Source organism: Drosophila rhopaloa, unplaced genomic scaffold (assembly GCF_018152115.1).
Source record: "Drosophila rhopaloa isolate 14029-0021.01 unplaced genomic scaffold, ASM1815211v1 contig_187, whole genome shotgun sequence".
NCBI classification, from domain to species: domain Eukaryota; kingdom Metazoa; phylum Arthropoda; class Insecta; order Diptera; family Drosophilidae; genus Drosophila; species Drosophila rhopaloa.
The window spans coordinates 148,022-174,250 of NW_025335069.1; the positions used below are offsets into that span (position 1 = coordinate 148,022).

Below are 26,229 nucleotides of genomic sequence, written 5' to 3' on the forward strand. Positions count from 1 at the left end.
AAATTAAGGCAGCGGAAAAAGTGCAACTCATTTGAATGGTTTCGCCTTCATTATGCAAATGCCGCCGATATTGGTGGCGAATATTTATTTGCTCATTATAAATACATAAACTTTTTGGCATTTTCGCAGTCATGACTTGCAAGCACACGAGCATTAAACGGGTTTCTAAATTTATTGTAATGATCGAGTTTTAGCGGACTAATGCATTTCAACTGCCAAAGGGTTCGCGCTCAAATATCGATAGGTTCGTGGATACTATCGATAGTTTTATTGCAGCCAGCTTTCGGTTGTGCAGCGGAGTAACTAGGTGGCACCTCTGAGACTATTTTAGGTGGCTATTTGGAAAATATTATATGTGATTTTTATTTAAATGTCATTTAGTAAGTTTAAGATTCGAAATTAAATTAAAAACATCGACGAGCTGTAATTTTAAAGAAGGTTATATAAAATACACATCAATATACATCTCGGCAAATATATGATGCTATTTTTTAATTCTATTTTTGCAATCCAAATATTGTGCCCAATAATAAATTGTACTATTTTTATGTTTTACTTCTAACACAATTACCCTTTTTCCTACAAATTAATTCCAGGAGGTACTTTTCTTATTTTTAAAGTTCTAGTTCTACACAAATTCCAAAGATTGACAGAAATCCTATAAGTTAAATTTTTATTGATTGTATTTTTTCAAATTTCAGGATTTTACGCGCACAAACCAAAGTCCACAGTAAAAAAAAATCAATTGGACAAACGTAACAAGTTCGAGCGAGACAACTGGCTAGTACAAGTGGCGGGGCAAAGAACAGCCGATAAGGTGATGCCACCTAGTTGAAACAATTGAAGAATTTAAGAGATTTACAATGTTTCTTTAACAAAATAAAATAAATAAATAAAAGATATGGGTTTCTAAGAAACCAAGGCAGTTATGTTAATTAAAACAAAAGTACTCTACAGACTTTAAACACCTTTTTCTACCTTTCAGCGACCTACGGCGATCTGGCAGCGCCACACGAAAATGGCGAACACGAGCACTCCGATGAACGACGAGCTGAAAAAATAATTATTATTTTAAATTCCGTTTTGCCAGCGAAATTCGGTGTGCGTGCGCGTAAAAAGAGTGCGGAAAAGCGCGGTGGGAAATTTTTAGCAGCGCATTATGAAGCGGTCAAAGTGCGGCGCCAATCGAAAATGGTTAGTCCAATAAAAATTAAGCAGCGACAGCGTGCCAGCCAAGAAAATCAAAAAGAATAAAATTAAAGTTTTTTGCTTTGCGAATTATGAAAAACCAATCGCAATGCTTGTGTGTGTGTTCGTGTGGTGCTGCCCGCGCGCGTGTGTGCGTGAGCGAGCGTAGAAGCAGAAGGCGCAGCGAAAAATAAAAATAAAAGCGAACAAATTAATAAAAAAAAAAGTGAACAAAACGCAAAGAGCGAAAAAAAAAACAAGAGAAGCAGCAGCAAAAACAACACAAAACTGGCGGTAAATACGCATGCAGTACGAAAAAACAACAACAAAACGCAACGTAACGGGAACTCTTTGACGTATTTCCTCTATTATTATTATGCAAAAAGGCAGGCGGCAAATTGCAGCAGCAGCGAAAATCAAATATAAATAGCGAAAAGGTAAAGGCGCAGCCCCACAAAACTAAACTAAAAATAAGAGGCGAACATATTTGTTGTTTGAGGGGGAAAAAAATAAAAATACTGCAAACCTTTCAATTGGTTTCAATTGGCAAATGCAATTGTTCAGCATTACATTTGCATTACAGCGCTCTCTTTCTCTCTCTCCGCTTGACTCTTCCACTCCCTTTCCCGCTCTCTCCTCGCCCGTTCGCTTTGCAAAGAGTTTTGCGACGAACAAGAACAATAATAATCAAAACAAAAATGTTTAAAATCCATTTTCTTTCGCCCTCTCCTTCACCCACTCTTTTATTTCGCAGCGCGCTGTCATTTGTCTTGCGCCCTTGCCTCCCCCTTCTTCGTTGCTTCCCCTCTTCTTCTCTCGCCCCCGCAAAGCATCTATCTCGCTCGCTCGCTTGCACACCATCCAAAAGCAAGAAGAGTCGCTACGAAAACGAAGTTACCTTGCATGGAATATACGACAGTGGGTCGAAATTGGTTTAAATTTGTAGACAAATTATGCACAGTGGGACAGTGATCTTTAACCGATCAAATTAGGCTACCTACTGCAATCCAAATTTTCACTATAAGAAACAGATTTTTTGATGTATCGAAGAGATTTACTATTACAATGAGTCAAAAAAATTATGTAATTAAAAAATTATACTTTTACTTTCAACCTATATAAAAGTTTTTTTATTAATTAATAACAAACACGTTTATATATCTTTACAAAGATGTCTTTACATAGATCTAATAATAAAGCTATTCTAAATTATAAGCTTATATTTTATTTTTGTTTTAAAATTTAAGTACGTACATATGTATATGTATGATTTACCTTGTTTATCTAAGACTACGTTCTCATTCGCCGATCTTTAAAATAAGTTATGGTTTATGACATAAAAATTAAAATATATTTTTGTTTTTAATTAAAGACTTAACTTGGGTCACATTTAAATGTAATGTAAAATTTCTTACGTAGGGTGCAATAAGATGAAGTGCAAAAAATAAACATGTTAGAGCAAAGAAAAGTGAAAAAGTCAAAGCACACAAAAAATACAAACACACATTATCCATTTGCCGAATAAACATACAAAAATGCAGATGAAATGGAAGAAGAAGGGAAGAGGCTCCAAAAGGCGGGCAAATCTGCAGCATGTGTGTGCGAGAGTGAGCGAGCAACAATAAGGCAAACAATAGCAGAAAAATAAAACGTGGATTGGTCTAGTAAAAAAGAAGAAGAATAGTAACAACGGGAACAAACAGGCCGCATAATGCGCGATTAATGATAAGCCTCTCTGGGGGAAACGAAGAGAGCGGGAGAGACCTGATATTTGAGTGGGTGGCAACACCTATTCTTTCTCCTCTTCACATCATGTTTTCTTTGCGCCGTTTTGTTTTGATTGCGAATCTTCTTAAATAATTATATGAAGACACAGTAGAGCTTTCCCAAGTTAAAACATTTAAGAACGATAAATAAATTTGAATCGGAGATATGTATATATTTTACTGGTAGTAAAATTAATAAAAGAAAGTTTTAAGAACTTATAAGAAAATACTTTAAAAATGTACAAAATTTTATTATTTACAAACTCACAAATCTCCTTGAACTTTAGAAAATAAAGCTACATTATTTATACAGGCAAATATAATATATTTCATCAATTTGAATTTTATTTTGTTTTTTGACAATTTTATAATTATAACTAAAACAAAAAAGTTTAACTCTTTAACTTTATTTTCCAGTTTAAAAAAGTTCCACTGTTGTTTTGACTTTTGTAATAAAAATCCATTTTTACTTGATTGTTCTGTTTGGAAAAAAGTTGTGGTTGCATTTCAACCTCCGCATTGGACGTTGCAAGCAAAAGTTTGTTTCTCCTCCTTCTCCTCTTCATCACCCCATTGCCTCCCATTCTATTTGCACGGCGAGTTGCCTCTTCGAGCATCCTTTCAGCATTCCTATTATACTTTTTTTATTCCTTTTTTTGACAATGCCCAACTAGAAAAAAAACTTGCAGGCACCAATACGTGCCATTGAAAACGAGAATGGAAGTTAGCTTTGGCAATACGAATTTTAGATACCCTTTTAGTTGATTAGTCTTTTTTTAATATTTGTTTGGCCATCTTTAAGTTTGTGATTTTGAGTAAATTTAATAAAACGTACAATACTTTTTAAAATAAATGCATTTGCTCCTACTGACTATTTATAGAATCATGTTTTTTTACGACTGCCACTATAGTAAGAGACTTAATTAATATTCCGATAGTTTTTAAGACTTCTATAGGAATCCAATTTCCAATATAAAAAACATGTTTGAAAAAGAAAATTAACACCTACATATGCATGTAGCAAATGACTTTGTTACAAACTTCTGAACATAATTATATACCCTTTGCAAGCGCATAAAAAAGAAGTTTCACTGAAAACTGGTTTCGGTTTTCTTCCTTCGGGCCTGGCCCAGCATTTTACATGAAAATGTGCAAAACAAAACTATTCCACCAGTGCTAAAAACCACGCGACATGACCAGCACTAAATAAAGTAAAAATAGTGCCTGTTCGTTTGGCAGTCGATGGCTAAGCTTTAGATAAAAACATCTAGGAATCAAGAGAACAAAGTATGTTTAGACAAATGGTCTTATCGCGCACATAAGAATTTAATTTCACTGGTAATTTTTGACTATTATCAGTAACTCTTTTTAAACAAATTCAGCAAATAAAGCTGCTTAAAGCGAAGTTTGGAAAATCTTGAACATTAAACAATAACCATTTGACCCCCTTATCGAAATTCAGCCCGTATTAAATAAAATATAATATTATATATTAATATTATTTATAATATAAATAATATATAATAATAATATAATATAATATATATAATAAAATATAATATAATAATATAATATAATATATATATATATAATATAATATATATAATATAATATATATAATATAATATAATAATATAATATAATATAATATAATATATATAATTATTTAAAAAAAAATTATAATGATTAATAATATTAACACATCCAATTTTTTCGGGTTTGTTTAAAATTGAAAATATTAAGATATTTGTTTAAAATTAAAATTAAAAAAAAATTTTTTTTTCATTTAGTGTTCCGGAGTAAAATTGCTATTATTTAAATAACAATTTTGAATATCTTTTCAAAAATTTGTGGGAGGACTAAATTGTATTGTATGCAACAATAATTTGGCAATAAAAAAAATATCTTGTTGACCGTTTTAATTTGAAATTACACAAAGGATTATATATATTTGTTTAGCAGGTGGTAGATAATACACCTTATCCTACAGGACATTAGCTATTCGACTAGGGTTCGACTACAATAAATTTTCCGACCTGTCTTCGGCATAGTTTCTCCACCCCTTTAACTTCTCCTTCAACTTTCCTCCTTATTCCCTGAAACTCGGTGTAAAGCTCTCAAACACAATGGACCGACTGACTGCGACTCCTTTTTATTGCATCTTCAACATGTGGTTGGTGGTGATTCAGTTGCATCGGGGACGGCGATTCACCAAGAACTGAAATCGGAGGATGCAGCCCAGCCGCACTCATTTTGTATTGATTGATTTCCCATCCCAGCTCTAAATAAACCGCATTTAACTCAAGCCTTTTTCGCTTTTCCAGCTGGATAAAGCATATACACAGCGTGTTGAATACGTTACAGTAGCGCGGCAAAAATAAACAAAAGCCAGGGAAAGGAATTCATCAAGGAAGCTAAAAAGAAAATCCATTAAAAATGGCTGCGGTACGAGGACATCAGTATTTCAGCCTGCGCTGGAATAACTATCAGAATACGATGACGTCAGTGTTCCAGCAGCTGCGCGAGGATCTATCCTTTGTGGATGTCACATTGTCCTGCGAACACGGATCCCTTAAGGCGCACAAGGTGAGTACTCCGCCAGTTTCTAAGACTCATATCAATCTAATAAACCCCTATGCTCTTTTTTTAGGTTGTCCTGTCCGCCTGCTCGACATACTTTCAAAAACTATTGCTCGAGAACCCTTGCAAACATCCCACGATCATCCTGCCCGCCGACATAATCTTCACTGACCTGAAAACCATCATTGATTTTGTTTATCGCGGTGAAATCGACGTTACCGAATCGGAATTACAGGTGAGTCGATGTCATATCTTCATTTAGCAATTAAGTTGTTACGGGATATTTTTAGTTTACACAAAAATGTTTCAATTGTAATCAAGTAAATAACAGATAAAAACAGAACATTTTCTTGGATTAAAAGATAAATGGTTCCTAACTGTTAAATATCATAAGTAAATAATTTCAATGGGCTAACAAATTAATTTTTATTTGTTTATAAACATTCATGGTAACAATTAAGTAGGACCTGAAAAATGAAAGCGAGTATTGTTATATATTAACAATATCGCACAGATAGTTTACAACGACGTGTAATTACTTCCTAATAATACCTTATGTTTATATTTGCTTATTCAATTTCCGATTAAATACAAATAGTTCCATAAAATATAAACATTGGTAAAAGGGGCTGTTAAAGTCGTATTTTTTAAACCAAGGGAATTTATACATTCTATACAATCGAAAAAAGTAACATTGTATTGTTTTTTCTTGGCTAAAATAAGTTTGTCGAAAACTTATTTTTGGATCTTTCTTCTTATCATGACTTTTATTTGGTAGGTGCAACGGAAATCAAATTAAATATCAGCTTAGATAAGTGTGAAATCAATAAAATGATGTAATCAATATGTTTATCGCTTTATTGACATATTCTGTTATAAGGTGTATCAATAATTCTTCGAACTTTTTAAATCAATACTCTTAATTAATATAGAAAAATGTAAATCACGGTTCAATTAATGAGTTCTTTGAAATTATTGATTGCCTATTAATTTCCTATAACGAATAGTTTACTTAATAAATTGTTGTTGTCAAAGGATCTAAACTAGAGAGTCAAATCATTGAATTCGACTGCCCAGTTATGAAATAGACTGCACCCACAATTACCACCTCCTAATCGAATTGTCAACAAACAAAACAACATCTAGCTAGCCAAACCACAAAAGTGGTTCTTTTTTAAATTGAACGCACAAATATAGAGGCGGAGCGGTACGAGTACAATTACTGTCAGGGTCGTTGTTATCTGGGCACAGCTCCCCCTGCAAGTCCCCTTTCCCCGATCTCACCCTTTTCTCCCGTATTTATCTGAATGCCACCCACAGAAACCGGCCTACTACACTGCGACAAACCTTTATTAAATTGCAATTTAAAATCTAGTATTTTACAACAGAGAAATCAACCAGGACAACAAATACTTCAACGTTAATTTAAACAGATATCTCGATGATTTTGTCGCTATATTTTTAGCGTAGGTTTAACAAAATAAAACAAGTGATAAGCAAAAGTGGAGTTTATTGGAGTTAAGTATAGTTTTGGCCAATTTTGATTAATTTTTAGGAAATTATCTACTATTCAGGACGTTTTTGGTCTATCGGTCGGCAATACTCTGATATTATCGCCAGTAGCACAGGTGTTTAAAACAACATTATAAATGGTACTCAAAAAATTGCTGACAGACAACAAAAATTCTTTAGTAACTCGACTAAGGGTGCTAGCCCAATGAGGGCAGTTTAATCGAGTTAATCAATCAATAGCTTACTCGATGGGAAACTTGAGTCATTGTGGAGAGTACTTAATATGGGCAAAAATAAATATATTTAGTATTTACTTGTTATTTTTAATCTTGTTCTTCTGTCAGTGATAAAATGTGATAAAATTGTACATAATGCATTCCTTACATATTTAACAAGCAAAAACATTTTTTATCAAAGCTAATAAACAACATTATAAAATTATTCGTGAAATGTTGTATTAGGACTCGCCAAAATTGTCTAGCCGGAAAAGCCTTGAGCAAAAGCATCATCAAAACGAAAAATTTGACAAAATCAGCCCTAATTCACATTATAGATCTAGGGAATGTTAGTAAGTACTATCGAACCAATTACCACTATTAAAGTATATTAAATAAATTATTGATTTTAAATAGGTATCCTTTTCTTTCGGTGCACCAACGTGCCTCGCTTTGTTGCTTTTTGCATTTGACGACAACGCCCCATTGTAATTGTCATTTGTGTGCTTCATTAATTCTTGTTGCTGACGATTGCTCTGGGGCATATAGACTCTATATTATAGAAAACGAACTATGTATATATAGCTCTAAACGTTTATCGGGGAAATGCCGTTGTTTTTTTACCACCGATATGGCATGCCCTTAGGTTTGATGTTGCGGCAACTGGTAATTAATATTGATTTGCATGCTCTGTGCACTGGGGCTTTGCCAATTTATCGATTTTTAGCCGTAATAAGCTGGCAGGTCAAAGGGCTTAACCTTAGGGCTGTGTGAAAATTATGTTGGGCAAATCAATTCTGAACCTAATTGAAACGGTGGTGAATGCATTTGAAGTCCTTACACGTTACCATTATTCATTAATAAGCCAATTAGTATTGATTGACCAACCGCCTAGGTAATGTTAATCAATTATTTAAAATTGGTTACCATTTGATTTGGAACCTTTGTTTTAAATAGATACTCGGTTTATAGTATTGGCTATTGTTTTTGTCAAAGACTCACAAAGGTTTTTCATAAACATTAGGCTTAGGAAATTATTTTATTGTCAATGAACACACGAAATAAAATCTTATGAGCTAAACAATTCGCGGTTTCATTAGAAATCTTTTCTGGGTATTTTCCAGATTGCGCTAAATTTTTTGGTACTGGATCTTATTTTGATTTATAATAATTAAGTTTTTTTCTTCTAATTTATTTATTATTTTTAAATGCACAAAAAATTTTTTAAGCAATACAACATAGTAAGACCGGAAATTATGTATGTAGATACAAAAAATAATTAATTTATGCATCGGTTATAAAAAGGTAATTCTGGTCTTATGTTAACAAAAATGGATTATACAAAAACAAGCAATATGGTAATATACACTGCGGAAATCCGCTTTGCTGTTAAGTGTTAACATTAACTTATTTAAACAGCAACCACTTAAGCCGGGACAGCAACCACATTACAGTGGTGGCCAACGTGTGACGTGTGTTCGCTTGAGCAAATAAGCGAGCGCTCAACTTGCTTCACACTCAAGTTGCTGTTGAGAAATAAAAAAATACTCAAGCTGAGGGGGCAGAGACTAACAAAAAAAAATCTCAAACGGCGGTCCACCCGCTCTTTCTCTCTCGCACTTACACACACATACAGCGCCCTCCTTCCGCCGTTGCTTCTTCTTCTTGCGGCGACTTCCCATTCATGCTCTCTTTTCCCCCTGCCCTTCTATCACTCTTGTTGTTTTTGTCACAGACGTGCGCTCCATTTTTATATTTTCGCTGCAAAAGTTTTGCCGGCCATCTGTCCACCCAGCCACCCACTCGACCTGCCCCCTTCTTTACCTCCACAAGTTGCTGATTTTTTGTGCGCCTCTATTTTCTTTTTACTTTATTTTTTTTGGGACTTTTACAACTACAACTATAGCTTGTATCTCTTTCGTTTGTCGCCGATGTTTCTGCACATGTTCTTGGAGTTTCCTCCTTCTCCTTCACTTTATGTATTTCTTTTTTTTCTCCCATTTTTTTTTTGCCTCTTCTTGTTGTTATTGTATTTGCCCTTGTACTTTTGTATGTTTCAACCGCAACTTCTGTTTGTGTGTGTTTATGGGTGTGTTGGAGCTTTCGTCTTGGTGCGTATTTTCTCTGTGTGTGTTTGGGGATATTTTTTTGTATTCTGTGTGTGTGTGGTGGCCCCTTTTTTTTGGCGCGTCCATTTCGCCTTGAAATTTGTTGTACGGACTTCAGATTGGCAATGCTAAGGGAAAATCGCAGTGAAAATGGGGGTCCGAAAGTTTTCGTACTTTTGGACGATGTGCAGTGGAGTGTTCCCCAACGAAAAAAATTGTTTTGCCAAACTTACTCATTGTTGTTGCAACTGCCCAAGAATATGAGTTCTTGTGCAAACTTTTTTAACAACATAAATGAATTACAAAGTCAGCTTAATTAGTTAAAATATTAATGGGGCTTTTTAACTACCAACCCAGCTTATATTAATACTTGAATTTAAAACAGTTGAAATGTCCTAATATGGTTTACTAAACTTTGATGTTTATTTATTGTTTAGCTAACTCGACCAAAGAAAGTTTTAGCTTTTTAAAAAAAGTTTATCTTAGATTTTAAGGATAGACTCCTGGAAAAAAACATCTTTTAAATTGGGACCTCAAAATTGAAACTTACATATCACCCTAGTTTATTGGAAATCTTAGCTAATTAATACATATATTTTTTTTGTTTATTTTCTTAGAAAATATTGTGCATAAAATGTTGTGCTAAAGTATGATTTTAAAATTATTAAATTCGAATAGCTCTTACTTTTTTTTTTAATTAGCTACACTCTAAAAGTAGTGAAATTCCTTTTTAATGTTTGTGGCTTTTGTAATTGCTCTGCAGGCACATTTAAAAACAATTAGTGGAAGTTCCTTTGATGCGAACAGGGTTCACCCGAAAAAAGCCACACCAAGAAACGGTGTCTTACGTTTTTATGAAGTCTGTCTCGCTCGCACCCACGCCGGCAGACCCCGGCGTTGCCACACTTCATTCTTGGTTTTGTTTTCTTTCCTTCTTTTTGGGGTTAAGCTCAGATTCGATTTTCGCTAAGCGTTAATTAATGCTGGCGCTGCTTTAATGCTTTTAGCAAACGTGGTCAGCCAACACATACACACACATGAACGTATGATTTAGTGTTGCCAGTTGCCTTAGCCCCCTTTACCCCCTTAGCCCCTCAAAGCCCCACACTTTTAAATGCATGTGTCTGCCACGCCATGTGCTTTGGTTATATTTATTGCTATGTGTTTTTTGTTTTGTTATTTTTCAGCATTTTTTTTGTGTTTTTTTGCATGCCAACACTTGAGGGTCTTCCCAATGCGTCGTAACCCCCCACCCACCAATTCGCTGCCTCCCCCTCTTTTGGCCTCATTGCATGTGTGTTACACAGAAAAAAACGGCGTGAAATAAAATAAAAATTAAATCTCCATCTTAATTCCAGCTACTGTTCAATTGAATGTTTTATGTCAGTGTAAGAAATATTATTAAGGGATTATAAATAAAATTTGCTCATAAGCCTAATATGCACGTACTATACATATTTTAAACCAACGCAAACTTTTGGAATACCTAAAACTGCGTCGTCAAATTCACAAAGTAATCAAATTGTTCATCGTGTCACACGTTTTTTTCGGTGTACCTCTTTCCTTCTCCCTCGCTCCTTCACCTTTATCTTTGGCCAACTATGTGAGCAGCTGAAACGGTCACAAATACACGGACAACTATAAGACAGAGACGGGGAATAAGGTGGACATCAGTTAACGGGGTGGCTCAACACCCGCACCCGCACTCGCTCTCTCTTTCCCTCTCCGTCTGTCTGAACCACTTGGCTTGCATTTTTTCCGATTTTTTCTTTCGTTCTGTCTTGCAAACAGAATTACGTTTTTTTTTGCTGAGTGAAAGAGCGAGAGCAGCGCGCTTGCAACTTTGAACTTTTCGAAGGAAACGGACCAAAAGAAAAAAAAACGAAATTGAGTGAAGCGCAAAGAAAAAATTTTTTTGCCCGCCTTATGTGTGTTTGTGAGAGTGCCCCCAACAATGGCCGCTGCTTACACACACAGAGGCTCGCTCATACACTTTCATTCTCAGTCCAAGTCGTAGCCTTAACCCCCCAAAAACACCCGCCCCCACCTCTTTTAGCCAACCCCTTTTTCGGACGACGCTGCGTCTGTCCGGTTCCATCAGGATTTTTTTCTCTGTTTAACTTTTCGTCCTGCTTCTTGTCTTCGGCGCTTCTCCTCTTACTCGCGCTCCTACCGCTTTTGGCCCTCCTTGTTGTTGTTGTTATAGTTGTTGTTGCTGCTTCGGCCAGAGAGCGCAATTTTTTCTGCGGCTCACGAAACGTGCATTGTTTTTGTTGCACAGTGTGATGAGGTGTGGGATTTAGTAAGCAAATTTTAAAAGTAGCTAAAATGAAAAGTTACAAGTGTTGGCTATTAAAAATTGTGTACTTTTTTACACTATTTGTAAACCTTAAAGTTAGAGGCAGTCCATATTACGTCATCATTCGACCGATTTGCGATTTCCACCAATATATTAATGTAATAAACTTGTAAAAAAATTCAAAAAGTTTTAAGATCTTTAAATATGACAATTTAGTTTTTTGGTTTTAATTATTACGGAGACAAGTTAAACAGCTTATTTATTTGAATAACTTTTAAGGAAATAAAAATAAAACATATTTATTTTTGTAAAACTATGTGGTAATAAAGAACTTAACTTAGTATTCAAACTTGGGATAGTCGAATAAGAAAAACCGAAAATCAATTTCCCGACTTTGCGTTAGCTTTGGTTAACCCTGGTCCAGAAACAGCATCCAATTAGGACGGCATTGGACCAGTTCGAATTTCCAATTCATCCGCGCAATGTCCACACCCATTTTTACATCCATGTTGCTTGTTCTCGCTTATGGCCATTTTCAAAAACAGCAACAACAACTACTTCGTCCTTCCATCAATTGCTGCACTATTCTATTTTTTATTCGTTGCTCATCTGTTCCATTGTTTTTCCTACTGGTTTGGCGTTCTTGGGGAAAATGGGGAGAAATGTCTACGCGACACCCAAACACAAATCATGGGGACCTGAGAATGGGAATTCATCTCCAGTTAATGGGCGTCGCGAGTCGGAAGTCTGAGTTTGAGTCGGTTTCTCTGCTGGCGCTTTTTTCAGAGGGTTGGGGTTTTCTGTAGATGGTCAGTGTGCTGGTCATTTTCTAAGGGTGCTATGTACTGTGGGTTTCGTTATGTATCTTTTTCACTCATTCGTACATTTTTTCTTTTTTCGTCTACTTCCTCCTTTTCTGCTGTCCCCAAACAAGTTTGTTAAGAAATGTGTTCCCCTCATCAATAATGCAAATTGTTTTCAGTGCGCTTTTTTTCCTAGTTCAACCCACTGCCACTGCTTTCACATGTGGTACAATCCAAATCTGCTACATTTCTAATCATTGGTCCCGGAAGGATGACTTTTAAATAATTTACGGGCATTTTAAATTATTTTTATTTAGGTGTATAAAACCCGGCGGTTTAAGCAATATATTGAAAATATACTTTATGTTTTTTGGACCACCAATAATAAAAATTAATTTAACTGTTAAAGAATTCGATTTTTTTTATATAGTTTTAATTAAGTAATTGTTCATTTTGTGAACTCTTAACTTGTGCCATTTTGAAGAAGGTGTTAGAAATAAAGTTTAGCCTATTTAGCAAATTTTTAGATTTAAAAAAATATGATTTTTCCCACTATGCGCGTGATGTGCCGCAATTTTTTTCCTCGGCTTTCTTGCCCGCAGTTCTTTTTTCTGTTGTTGTTGTTGTCAGTTGGCGCTCAGGCTCAAAGTTTCTTCTCATTTTTTTCCAGCCTGCTTGAGCACTTTTCTGAGCCGGTGTGTGTGTGAGCTTGCTTATGTTTTATTTTTTCGTCTTCTCTTTTTTTTTATGTGGAGAGCAGAGAGAGTTCTGCCGCCGCTGCTGCTGCCGCTGCCTTTGCATTTTTTTCCGATTGCGACCGATTTTTTTTCGCCACCGCTATGTATGCTATATGTATGTGTGAGTGGGTGGGGAGGGCGTTGTGGTGTGTGTGAGTGCTTTTGCTCCTTTGCTTTTGCTTTTGCTAATCGCTGGCGTTGTCGTCGTCTTTTGGCATCATTCTTTTTATTTGTAATTCGGTTCATCATCATCGTTCATCGTTCTGTCGCACATGTACTATGTAATGCAGAAAGAGAGCGAGAGCGAGAGAGATAGATCTGAGTGAGATTTCTTGTGTTGTTGTTGTTGCTGCTGCTGATACTTTTTTTTATATTTCCTCCTTCTACATTTCTTCTGCTTCTTCTTTCTTCTCTGCAGCGGCGGCAGCGGCGACGACGGTCAATTTTGCCCAGCGCTGCGTCGCCAGCCATCAGACAAAATTTGTATTTGTAGTCGGTGGGTCTCGTCTCGCGCTTTCGATCTCTCGGACAATCGGAATTAAAACGTCGTAATTGTAACACGATAACCAAAACAAAAAACATTACAAAAAATATTCAGAAAAAATCGGAATATAACCATCTTGAAAATCTTTAAAAACCGACCAAAAAACGTTTATCAGTGCCAATTTATACAAAAAATTTTAAAAACTCACATGTGCTGAAAATAAAACTCGGACTCTCTTTCTCCCACCTGATCCCGTTAGTCGCGCGCGCTCTCTCCTTTCAACGCTCTCTCGCCTTCCCAATCTCTCTCTTAAAACTGCCGGCTGCAGACGCATAAAAAATTCAAGAAAAAAAAGCTTTACGTTTTGCATTACGTAGTAAAAGGCATTCCCTCACCCAAACAAACAAACAAACAAACATACATGTGCGCTTTTTCGCATTTTATGATTATATATTTTGTACAATATATTTATGTGCATTCGCCTTTGGTCTTGTTATTCGCGTGTGTTTACTCCTCTTCGCCCTCTTTTTGCCGCATATTCATTAATTTCAGTTTCTTTTTTAGCAAATAACAACAAAAACCAAAACCACGTGTTGATAAACAATATTAAAAGGAGATATTACATATATAATTTCTACTATTCGCAACGATTGCGTCCTACGAAAAAAATATAATACTTTTGTTGTCAATAATTATTACACGTTAATATATATAATTTTCTCTAATTTGATTTTGGGTATTGCAAACCGTTTTTTGTATGAAATTAATTCCGTCACGTCGTCTACTACAATTTGTCAACTCTAAAACTAAAAAACTACTAGGCTTGATATCCTGGAATAATACAAAACCAGCTGCCGTTAAAGGTAAAAACCCTTTTCAATTTTGTTGCTAACTTTCGGGCGTTTTTTGGAACTGATGTACTTTACAAGTTTCGTATTTTATAGGGCTAGGCCACATAAAATAATGCCATTAATTAGACATACCTAACCCCCACTAATATAACCAACGCAAAACACACCCTCGCACGCACACTTATACACACGCTCGCAATTAGCGACCATCAGAATAACGGCAAAACTGAGACATAACGAAACAAAAGCGTACAAAAAAGAAATGTAGAAATTTCGCCGGATTCCTTCACTTGGGCGCACCCAAAATGGATTTTCTACTCGACTTCGGCGTTCTTATCGATAACCAATTAGGGACCGAAGTTATTGTTCTGGCCATACTGTTCCTAAGAAATGTGTTCACTAATTTAATTAATATTCAAAAATAAAATCAAAAGGGAAATTTTTTAAAACCTGCTTTTAAATAACTAATCACTAGATGTTCCATTACAATTTTAATTTCGAAAAATTTGGCAAACAGTTTTTAAAAATTTCAAAAAAATTTAAATGGAATTTTTTTTTGATGATTTACAATGTAACAAAAAACAAATTGGTATTAGTGAAATATTAATCGGCTTAAAATAACTTTCGCCCACTCGACTTTAGCGAGGATATGTAAAATGTAATGGGCCAGTATTTTTAAACGCCGATGTAAAAGCTTAGAATATCATTTCCAAAAAGTGTATTCCCGAAATATGTTATTATTGTATTATATTAAACCAATTCCTATTTAAATACAATTTTTACACTCCGGGCAAAGAAAAGTACTAGTTTGCGGTGACAGCTCTTTAGACTTTATATAAACTTCAATTTAAATAATCACCCTTCCCAAGTCTTAATTTTATAAGTAGAATATGTCTGTACTAAGATTCCTTAGTTTGTTTTCCTTTTTCTCATCTCTTGCCAAAGGCTGCAGCAATTAAACCTACTCGTAAGAAAGAAATCAAGGTTTTTGCAGCGTAGCTTTGATGTTGTTTGCTGAACTTTGGAGTACACAGTTCCACTCCAGCAAAATGCTCGAAGTTTCCTCGATGCGCTCCAATCGATTGCAGTCCGGTAAAAAGTTCACACATCAAGCATCGCCAAAGTTCGCCAAGTGGTTCAACGAAACTGTGCACCTTTTATGTATATGGAGAGGGCCAATCACTGGGGAAGAAGCGAAAAAAATCAGTGAATCAAATGATCGCGAATAGTTCAACAAAAACTCGATGACCATGATGGGAATGATATAAGAACAAAAGCCTTTGAAATGATAAAGTCCAAGTTGGTGCAAGTTGTGACTCTGGGTGGAGTCTCGGATGAGCAGATGTGCGCTCGGAAAGAGAAGAACTGCCTTGCAAACTATGACCCCAAAACCCCCTATCCTCTTATTCCCCGTATCCATCCCGACTTTCTATGAAGAGGAAGAAATCGGTTGAGGGCCAACCGTCGACGACGGCGACGATTATGCGCCGGCTTGGCCTCACTTGTATACAATGGCGGGTTATCAAGTCCAAACAGCGGCCCAACCGTTGGGCCCTTCCATATTCCTCCTCTTTTCCTGCACTGAAAACAAAAGAATCTTGGATAATCAAGCTTTTTAATATTTTTAAACTTATGTAAAAGTCTAATAATCCAATTAACTATATTTGGGTATAGTTTTTGGGTTTAAATTTGACTAGTAACCGCAAGAAATAAATCTGTACTGTGTTTCTAGGATTTTCAAAGACTTGCCCAATTAAAATATTGATGTATTTTTGATTATATTTGTAAATGTTTTGTAAGCTAAAACTTAACTGTGGATGTTATTAATAAGCGTTGTGCACCTCTTAGTAATCTGGCTAAGATGTTTTGATCAAGGTTAACTATATAAATTCAGAGAAAATTCAGAAATAGGAACCTTTAATGGTTTTTGCAATATGGTGACAATGTGTGAATAGTTTATTCGTGTTTCAAAAATATAGTTTTTTTTTATCTGTAATTGAAAGGGAAAACTAAAAATAAAAGAACAATTTTAATATCAGGCTCATATAAAGCTATACATAAGTGCTTAAAATGGCACTTAAAAAAGTTTAGTTTGATTCAATAAGAGTATACAAAAAAATGTAAGAATTAAAAAAAATTCCAACACCCTTTACTGATTTTCAAATGGTATAACTGTATAGAAAGCAAAATGGTTTTAGAAAAACTCAAGAAAACTCATTTGGCTATACGATCTTTCTTGTTTATTAATTATTGAAACTGAATATTTAACCAGATCATAGAGCTATTTTTGTGAGTGTTAGTTGGGTCCGAGTCAGTTGCTATGTGGGGTCTTGGATTGCGGGGTTTTGGTGTGGGTGCATTGTGAAGGGGGCTGAGGCTCACTGAAGCATCGCTTTTGCTTATCACAAGCCTATTGAGCGGCTCTGCTTGTTGTTGCTGTTGTTGGTTGATGATGGAGGGGGAGACGGAAGGGGTAGTGGGTGGTGTAAGGCGGCTTATTGCCCCGCCCCTCGCTACACCACACTCACACAGTTGCAGATAGCGTAATCAGGGTATTTCCGTGCTGTGATTTTTATATTTTTCAATTTGTTTTCCTTTTTTTTTGTATTTTTTCCCCATTCCCTAGCCATTCTCGCTGGGAGTTTTTACATTTTTTCCTGCATTCATTTGCTACTTCTTAATTTCTTTTTAGTGCTCAAATGAGTCGCTGGCGCAAGGTGGTGGGTGTTAAAAGAAGAAAAGCGGGTGGGACCAACAACCACCCCCCGTAGGAAAAGGCGAAAATTTACTCAAGAAAATCACAAGAAAATGTAAAACAACTGGACAGGCATTTTCATTTCATTGCTTTTCTTTTATTTGTTGTTGGCTTGCCTCACCATTTTTTAAGGGTGCTATTTTTGTCTCCCTCTCTGGATTCAATTCTCTACCGCTTTTTCTTTATTTTTTCTCTGTTTTTTAATCGATCGGATTGGCGAGCACTGCGGCAACATAACATCAATCACAGTCAGCGGCAGGTCAGCGAAAAAATATCCAAAAAGATTCGCCCCGGGGCAATCCTCCAGTCAAATCAGATAATAGAAATAAATAAACTTCTAAGCTGAAATTATGGCAAAGGCAAGCAGCTTAAAGTTTACCTCAATGCCTTCAGGTATGCTTTACTTTTTTCGCTGTCTGTGGAAAAAATATATTTTTGTAGGGAAAGGTGCGTAAAAAAATGAGAAAAGTGCGGATATATGAGCATACTGAATGGGTTTTTATTTGCTGTAGTAGCAAATATTGGCTCTTCATTTAATGAATATATATTTAAAATTACAATTAAACAATTTAAACAAGTGATTATTATAAACTTAAGCCTGTATTATTAAAATTCAATGGTTGTGTTTTATTTTATTTTTAAATCTTTTCCTGGTTAATGAACATTAAGAGGTCATATACATTTGTCAATGCTGTAAACTGTAAATAGTAGTAAAATAGTTCGTAAATTGTCTGAGATTTCAAGGATCTCTCTAACAATCAGAATTTGCAAATAAATTCATCTGATTTTCGTTACTGAATGCTTTGTCCTTTTTTCTCTGTCTCTCCTCCAAACACCACAATACTATATCCCATGCATTACACAATTCCCACTTGGTATTCAAATTTCAAACGATTGCATTTTTTTTATCAAATACAGTGGGAACCACCACCAATCACTCCCACTTTCCACGGCCCCCGCTCCCATTTTTCCCTCACCTATAGCATTCATTGAACAATGCTATATAATTACATAAAAGTCAGCAGCTTGCTTGGCAGAAGTGAAAAAAATGCCAAGGAAGGAAACAGAAGAACTCTCCTTCTCACTAGCGCCAAATGAAAAAGTCCCTTGTTTTAATTTCTCTTTTTTCCATTTTTTTTTTCGAAGCACACCCAAAAAAAAGAGAAAGAAACAAAACAACAGAAAAATCCGCAAGGAGAAAAATATTCGCCCAGTGCCGCCCACACAACTACTAAATAACCGATTTTTTTCGGGTACGTTTCCAACTCATCAGCAGTTTTTTTTTTTTTTGGCTTGGCTTCGGGTTTTTATTTCTCAACTAATCCCACACCTCGAGCACCGAACCACCGGGCACACCCAGTGATTTCGTGATGCCTTTCCCTCCCCAAACGTTTTTTTTTTGACCGAACCTCTTCGTCTTCGTCCCTTTCTCGATAGAAGTATATTTTTTTCCACGTTTAAACTGGGCTTGTTGTTATTGTACTGCAAAGATATAGATTACAATTGTTGTTGTCTCGAAATGGTATATAGATGTTTGTTTGTGTGGACGGTCTAGGGGCATATTATATAAAGAAAAGGTTTAAGTTTTGTTGTTTTTTACATTTTTTGCCGACCGTCCCATTTTCGCCGTGCTTCATTGGACAAGACTCATTCCGGTTTTATTCCTTTCAGTTATACAAAGACCACCCCTTAAATAATTTGGTCCCATTTTTGTGCCGAGTCCTTGAATCGAACTAGCAGATCTTTAGCTTTGGGCACTCAATAGACTTAAAACCAATAACTGATAATTGAGGATAGAGACTAAATCAATCCGGAAAATGATAAAATATAAAATGTTTTTTTTACTAGAAATATATGTTTAAAGCTAGCCATATTCTGTATTTATATTAAAAAGCTGTAAATTTTGATGTTATTTATTAATTGTAATTTGTGAGGTTTGTAGTATAAAAATACACAAAATTAAAAAAACTGTATTTCTTTACTAAATCGCAATTTAAATGACAAAAAATGGGCTGGTGTCAAATTATATAAAAGACCGTCTCATACGAATGAAAGTTTTTCGTGCATTGGTGGTCTTGATTTAACGTTGTGCTTTAATGCATCCAATAAGTTAACTTACTTTATGGGACCATTCAGTGAGTTTATTAACTTTCTTACAATGATATTTTAAAACACCTGTCAAATATGAAAGAGATTCCTTTTTATAACCATTGCATTCAAGAACCATTAAGTTTCCCTTGTTATCTCCGTTATTCTTTAAAACACTGGCGAATAGGAATTTATATTTTAAAATAAAGTAGCTGATAAATATTCCATAATGTTTAGTCTAGTTGTGTAAAAAAATGTTTAGTCTTGTCCCTTATTTTTTATATGTTCTGTCCTTGTGAGGCCATCAATCTTGCTCCATTTTCAGTCCCTAGTTTTAGAAACATTGAAAAAGGATTCGCTTTCAAGGCACCAGAAAATAGGCAATAAAAATGTTTAACGGAATAGAAAACGAGAATTATGAAAAACGAAAGCGTTTGATGGACCTGCGGCAATGTTTGAAGTTGTTGAATCAAAATAAAAGCCCCGAAAAGAGCGAAATTCAAAAACCCACACACATTCAGTCAGATAGAAAGCGCAAAGAGGAGCTAAGAAGAAGAAAAGAAAAGAATACGGAGGAACTCCTCATGTGACCGAGTAATAAAATAGCGACGTTGCGCACAATGTAAATAAAAGTAAAGCGTGAAAGAGGCAAGAAAAAAAAAGAAAAAGCAAACCAAGGCCACATAACATAACATAAAATAATAATAAAAATGCCGGCCGCTTAAAGCGGCTGATTTCTGTTTCTTTTCTATCCCATCCGCATCCCCCCATCTTCTCCTTTACCCCTCTTTATCATCATCATCCTCCCCCACCTCCCCCCATCCTCACACAAACACATACGCGAAATTCTATCGTCGCGTACTATTTTCGTCAGTCAGCTGAGCCCAGTTACTTCTTTCTTTTGCTTCTTCGTTATTCTTGCCTTTTCCCTTTTGAGCACCTCGTGCAAGCTCTCATATGTTTTTCCGCCGTCTGCTTTCCTTCGCCTTTTCCCCCCATTTTATTATGTATTTTGGTAATGCTACCCCCAAACACCAACTCCTTGACAGCTGCGATTTTTTGCCTCTTATTTCTTCACCTATGCTAACTTTTCTTTTCTTCTCGCATTTTACTCCAAGTTAAAGTGGCGAAAATGCGGGAGTAAGTCTTTAAGCTGGAATTTCCTTAAAATGTATTTATGTATTTAAAATACTCTTCTGTATTTAAACTAAATATATGTACTTAAGAAACTTTCTGTATTTTAATATAAATTCAATTTTCGTCTTAAAATTAAAATTTTTCCTTTCTGTTTAAATGTAAAAACAATTTCTGTGTTTAAATCTGGCAGCTATTTTATCCACTTTTTATCAATTTAAAATAATTCGCCTCCCTACTGCGGACCTTTCTTCTCTTGTTGCGTTTTATTCAAGTCGCAAGAAGGAGGAAGTCCCTTTTAACTTGAATTTTCCTGTGCGGAAAATCCTGATTGGTGGTAACAGAGTTGCTTTTTACTTTATTTACTTAATAGTTGTTTTATTATAAGTTCCTTGTTTTTTTAATTTTCTTTGTTTAACTGCGAGTTGATCTGCCATAAATGTTGAATCTTCTTAAGCTTAGATAAATCATTAGAGCTTAAACACTGATTAACCCAAATTTAAAGAGAAAAGTACGGTTGAAATACGGATTGTTATATTAGTTTATTTATTAGTTTTACAAAGGTTACAGTTTCTAGAAAACCAAAATTAGTAGCTACAGTGCAGTTATTCGATTTTGCCTGTCTTCAGGAGCACAGGACCATTTGATATGACCAGGTTTTGGGTCCACCGCAACATTTCTCCTTTATCCTTGCGCTGCAGTCAAATTAAAAATATGTGGTCTACTTTTGGGTGGCATGCAGCAACAGAAGCAGCAGCAAAATAGCCAACAACAAGCGTATTATTATTGGTAGCAGTCAAAAAAAAGCATTCAGACCTAAAGAGAATTGAAACAGGAAGAAAGTGGTAGGGAAAAAAATTCACGAAGCAAGCACAAAGCGAATTTTGAAGAATTTTTAATTAAAATGCAAGGCAGCTTTCGTGTTGTAGTTGTAATTTTGTAAACTAAACAAGGAAAAGCGGGGAAGGTGAGAGAAAATGCTGTGGTTTTGGCCAAGAGCAGAGCGCGTAAAAGTAGTTAGTAAATTGCAAAAAATAAAGACAGAAGAAAAAAATAAAAGATAGATGCACATATGGACACCTGAAATATAGAGGAGGAAAAACCCGAAGCACGTAGTCGGAAGTTCACGCAGGCAAAAGTCCACCACGGAAACGAAGCTCAACTAGAGGAGCATAGAGACCGAAAAAATCGGTGAAACGGGAGAAGAAAAAGGAGGAGTTCTAGTCTAGGCTGGACCCTGGCATTTAAGCCAACATCATTCACAAACATCGGGCCCCATAAGGGACAATTCTCCAGGCTCCCTATCCCTGTTTTTTTTTTGTACCCTCCTCTGACATTTCATTTCCGTAACTCAAATGCTGCCCTGTGTCCCTGTATATGGATGTTTCTTTGTATCTGTGTGTGGAGACAGTTTATAGCCCAAGCGAATCTTCATTTACTTCCGCGCGGCAGCATTCTCCGGCTGCTCCTTCGCCGCTTTTTGTTTTAGTTTTTCCCATTTTTTTTGTTTTGTCCCACAGCAGTAGCAACATGCAAAGTGCAATTTTCCCGCTCCCTAAGCTAACTATTCTGGGCCTTAGCTGGGGAAATGCCATCATCATCATCAGCGCAAGCGGCAGCTGGGCCAGTTTGCATTCTATTTCCCGGCACAGAGGAAAAATTTAAACGAAATTGGTCATCAATACTATGGATTTTCGATAGGATTGTCAATTATATTGCTGGATTAAGAAATAATAAGGAATTTGCAGGCTGAAAACAGCTTAATTGATTTTGATTTTTTGGTTGATCACTACTGTTGCGATGTTTTTGTTATTCAGCATTTTACACCATTTTTTTTTTTATTTAACGGGATTTAAGGCTAACGGTTTGTTTTTAATCAACAGGCGAATTACTATTTATCTATATAAGGATGTATTAATCGCATCGGTTTTAGTTTCAACCATAAACCTGAATATAGTTTTTATCTTTGAGATGTCGATTTGCTCATCTCAATAAGATTTAAATTGACATTGAATATTAAACGACGAAAATAATTTTTTTCCAGTGCAGTCGTTGTTCATTTTTACACACACACACCCAGCCTCTCACACACCAGCTGACAATCAATGTTTGGTTTAGCAGAAATTTTTCCTTTGCAATTTTTGTTGCAGCAAACTTGAGGGTAAAACAAAACATTGCCAAAGCAACAAAGACAACAAGAAGAAAAAAACGAAGTGAAGGATAAGCAATAGAAATGGAAAGAATGAAAGAAAGGCAAAAAGAGAAAGAGAGAGAGAGATAGAGAGCGGGCGAAAAAAAATGAAATTAATTTCTTTTGTGCTCCGACGTCGTCGTCGTAGTCGTCCCACTGAAACCACCCAGGATCCCTGCTCCCAGATCCCCCAGATCCGAGCCAGAAGCCGAAACAGAGCCAGGGCCCAACTCCAATGTTCATTTCCGGCAGTCAAACTGCGCGTCCTGCCAGGACTTCCCAATCCAATCCTCCCATTCGGTGCTGTCCTGTCCCCATCAGAAGCCCTCTTCTTTTCTGTTCATGCAACACCCAACTAACCACCGCAGCTCACTTCATTCCACCTGCACTAAGAAAACTAAGCATTATTTGTTTCTCCGTTGTTTTATAAATATAATATTTATATATTTATAAATGAAAAAAATATATATTCCAAAACACGTTTTAAACCAATTTTATTCTATTTAAAATCCTTTTGTTTCCAAACTAAATCGGAATAAGTTGAAATTTTGGTCACTTAACTTTAATGAAGAACAGGGTCATTTTAATTTGTATACTGGCCGATCCAAATAGACACAGTAAAATTTGCTTTCGCTTTAACCGAAAAATCTATAACTTAAAATAGTTTCAGACTATTTTTCTCTCTGTGTATCTGCAAGTTGTTGCAGGTTGCTCAGGTGGATTTTTTTTGGGAGGTTTTCGGGAGACTCGAGCTTTGAGTTTGAGTTAGTGGCATCTTGCGTCCCCAGAGCATACTCTCTATGCTCCCACCTCTTCCCATTTTCACTGCCTTTTCCCGCTTTTTTCCATCGTTCACAATGTCCTTTTTTTGCACCAGACCAGCATCAGGACTAGAAGGCAGCAGGAGCGTGAGGAGCATTCTTCTTGGCGTTTGTTCATTTGCCGCAACTGTAGCCAGGCGGCAGTTCTATGGAAAGAGTTTGGTGGGGGTCCTATGTGGCTAGGAGGCGTGGCAGGTTTAGGGAAGGAATGGGATACATAAGCCGCACATGCAACGCTTTACTTCGACATTGCTTTGTTTTTTCTCCAATTCCATACCCTGCCAATATTGCAGCAAGGGGTATGAATGACAAGTCCACCAAAACTACAGGGAGTGGGCAAGAGACAATTTATCGATAAAACAATCTATATGATTAGGGTTAGAGTGTTTTTTTTTTTTGGACAAGACAATATCCCAATAGTTTAATTATTGCCCAGTACTTCTTTCTCTTTAAAAGGTTAATATATATGATCCCTAATTTAAAATGTAACTGATACAAAACTAAAGCATGACGTAAAATTCGGTAAACTGTAATCCTTGAGAATACAGCTAAGCTTCGAGGGTAACTTTCAGAACAGAACTCTTAAACTACGACGCATTTTCGCCTGGATATTTACCCCGTCGTCTCCGTTCTTTTCGCACTCGGGCACTCTATCCTCTATGCTAATGAAGCCTCTTCTTTGCGTTCCCACTTCTTTTTTTTTCTTTGTATTTTAAAGGTTGAGTGTGTGTGGCAGGCAGTGCCATCATCATGGTTTTCAATGGTCGTCCGAGAGCCTAAGCTCATGCCGTTTGGCTCCGCTGTTAATCCCTGGCACTAAAGACCACTGCCCCAGACTAAGACCCAAAACCCCAGACCAGTACTTAGTCCAAGGACCTAGCAATTCTGCGCAGGCTCAGCTGTGTCCTTTCGCCGCCCATCCTCCATTTTTCGGACTCCGCATCACCACCACCCACTCCTGGCATTTCTTGTTCTTGCAGTGCAATCTGCACGCCTTGTTGCGGTATTAGTTTGCTTTACGTGATTTCGTTGCATTTTTTCTGATACTGGCCCCTGGACCCCCCACCCCCCATTCCCACTCACATTTCCTTTGGCGTCCTGTGTGGAAAACCCCATAGATTTAATTACAGTTTTCCTCTCGCAGATAATCGAATTTTTTTCTGCCTTTGCTTGGCTCTACGCAATCTACAACCAGCATCGCACCACCATGCCCTTTGGCCTGTCCATTCGGTTTGTGCAACTTCCTTTTAATCTGCATGTCGATTTCCTTTGCAGAGATTTTTTCCTTTTCCCATACAGAACACTCTGAACACCCTGGGCATTCCCTTTTCTTTCCCATTTCCCAGCTTTCTTTCATAGTTCTCGCAGCTTTTTTCCTTGCGCCGAGTTCGTACATAAATTTCTGTTCAGTTGTAATTAAAAATTTCTTTTGAGGCTTCAGGATTCTTACTCAAAATTAGTTTCTCTCTCTATGGTTTTAATGTATTGTTGCTTTTCTGAGGGGTAAAATATAGCTCAGGGTTTATTTGATGTTTGTTATTGACTGGCCGTCAAAGGATTTTCCTTTGGGTTCTGAAATATTAATAATTTTCCGACTCGCTTGCGTGTAAACTCATTTAAAGTCTATAAACATTTGCACTAATTAGCCGTAAGCAGTTCGTAAGCCGTCCGAGACCTGAAAAACCTTTTACTAATGACCTCAATTTTCTCTCTATCTTTCTCTTTGCAGGTAAGCCAAGTCGTGACAATGTAATGCCCAGCAAATATTCCAAAAATAAAAAAAAAAAAAAAAAAAATAAAAGTAAAGCCAACAAATGAACTGTAAGTTTCACTCATCGATGGCCAGCAGCGGATACGACTAAAATTGAATTCAATATGAGCCGAGCTGCTGAGCCAGAGCAAATATTTTCGATAAATGCGCAAAAATGCAAGCTGAATCACAATGCAGCAAACGAGCAGAGATATTATTTTTCAATTAAGAGCAGGTCGAAGTTTGAATACCCTAATTTATAGTCTCGATACTCTCGATGAAAGATGTCTGTGTTAAAGATGGAATTTAAAATCTATAATCCGTTTAATTCCATTAAAAATGTGAAAAAATGAATTACCAAAGATATAATTTTTTTAGTTGTAGCGGATTTATGTCGGTCAAAACCATGTACTTACATGTATTGAATTCGCATTGACTTGGTAATGAAAAGTGTTATATTTATTTCGACCACTTCTAGAAGTGTATTTGCGAAAAGTCCATTAATGAAGCCGAAAATTTGTGTCAAAAATAAAAATCGCAGACGTAAAAAATAAAAACGAAAGCAGCTGGACACTCCAACTCCGCTGAGGTCTGCGATACACTCCCAAAAAACCACAGATGTACAAACCTATATGGGCGATACTTTGTATTATATACAAGTGTATATGTACAGTGGAGATTTACCTGTTGAACGCTGGACTACATCCGAGGCATTCACTTCATGGGCGTGCCGTATCCCCAACCCTTGCCCCAAAGTTGTTTTTGGTAGTGAGAGTGTGTGTGTGTGTGTGTGTGTGCGGCGACTTGATATTTGTTGTTTGCATGATCAGTTTGGCGTTTTCCTGGAAACGTCGATTGCATTTTAGCTCCTGAACATGTGTACTTCGTTCTGTTTGTTTGCAAGGCATCCGAGAAAAAAATCGAAATCCCCAAACTGTGGCAAGGTC

General features: G+C 36.3%; 1 protein-coding gene across 4 annotated transcripts in view; it reads left to right on the top strand.

Annotated features, from left to right (window-relative positions):
• The first annotated feature begins 995 nt into the window (after positions 1-995).
• The window catches only part of LOC108050177 (broad-complex core protein isoforms 1/2/3/4/5), a 54,018-nt gene continuing 28,784 nt past the window's right edge, over positions 996-26,229 (top strand). For 3 of the 4 annotated variants that reach the window (XM_044459270.1, XM_044459271.1, XM_044459272.1), the window contains exons 1-3: positions 996-1,625; positions 5,279-5,540; positions 5,605-5,769. In XM_044459270.1, coding sequence (XP_044315205.1) covers positions 5,391-5,540; positions 5,605-5,769 — 315 coding nt within the window. In that variant the 5' untranslated portion in view covers positions 996-1,625; positions 5,279-5,390. Of the gene's footprint in view, positions 1,626-5,278; positions 5,541-5,604; positions 5,770-14,527; positions 14,556-26,229 lie in introns of those variants that run through there. The other variant, XM_044459274.1, reaches the window with a different exon arrangement.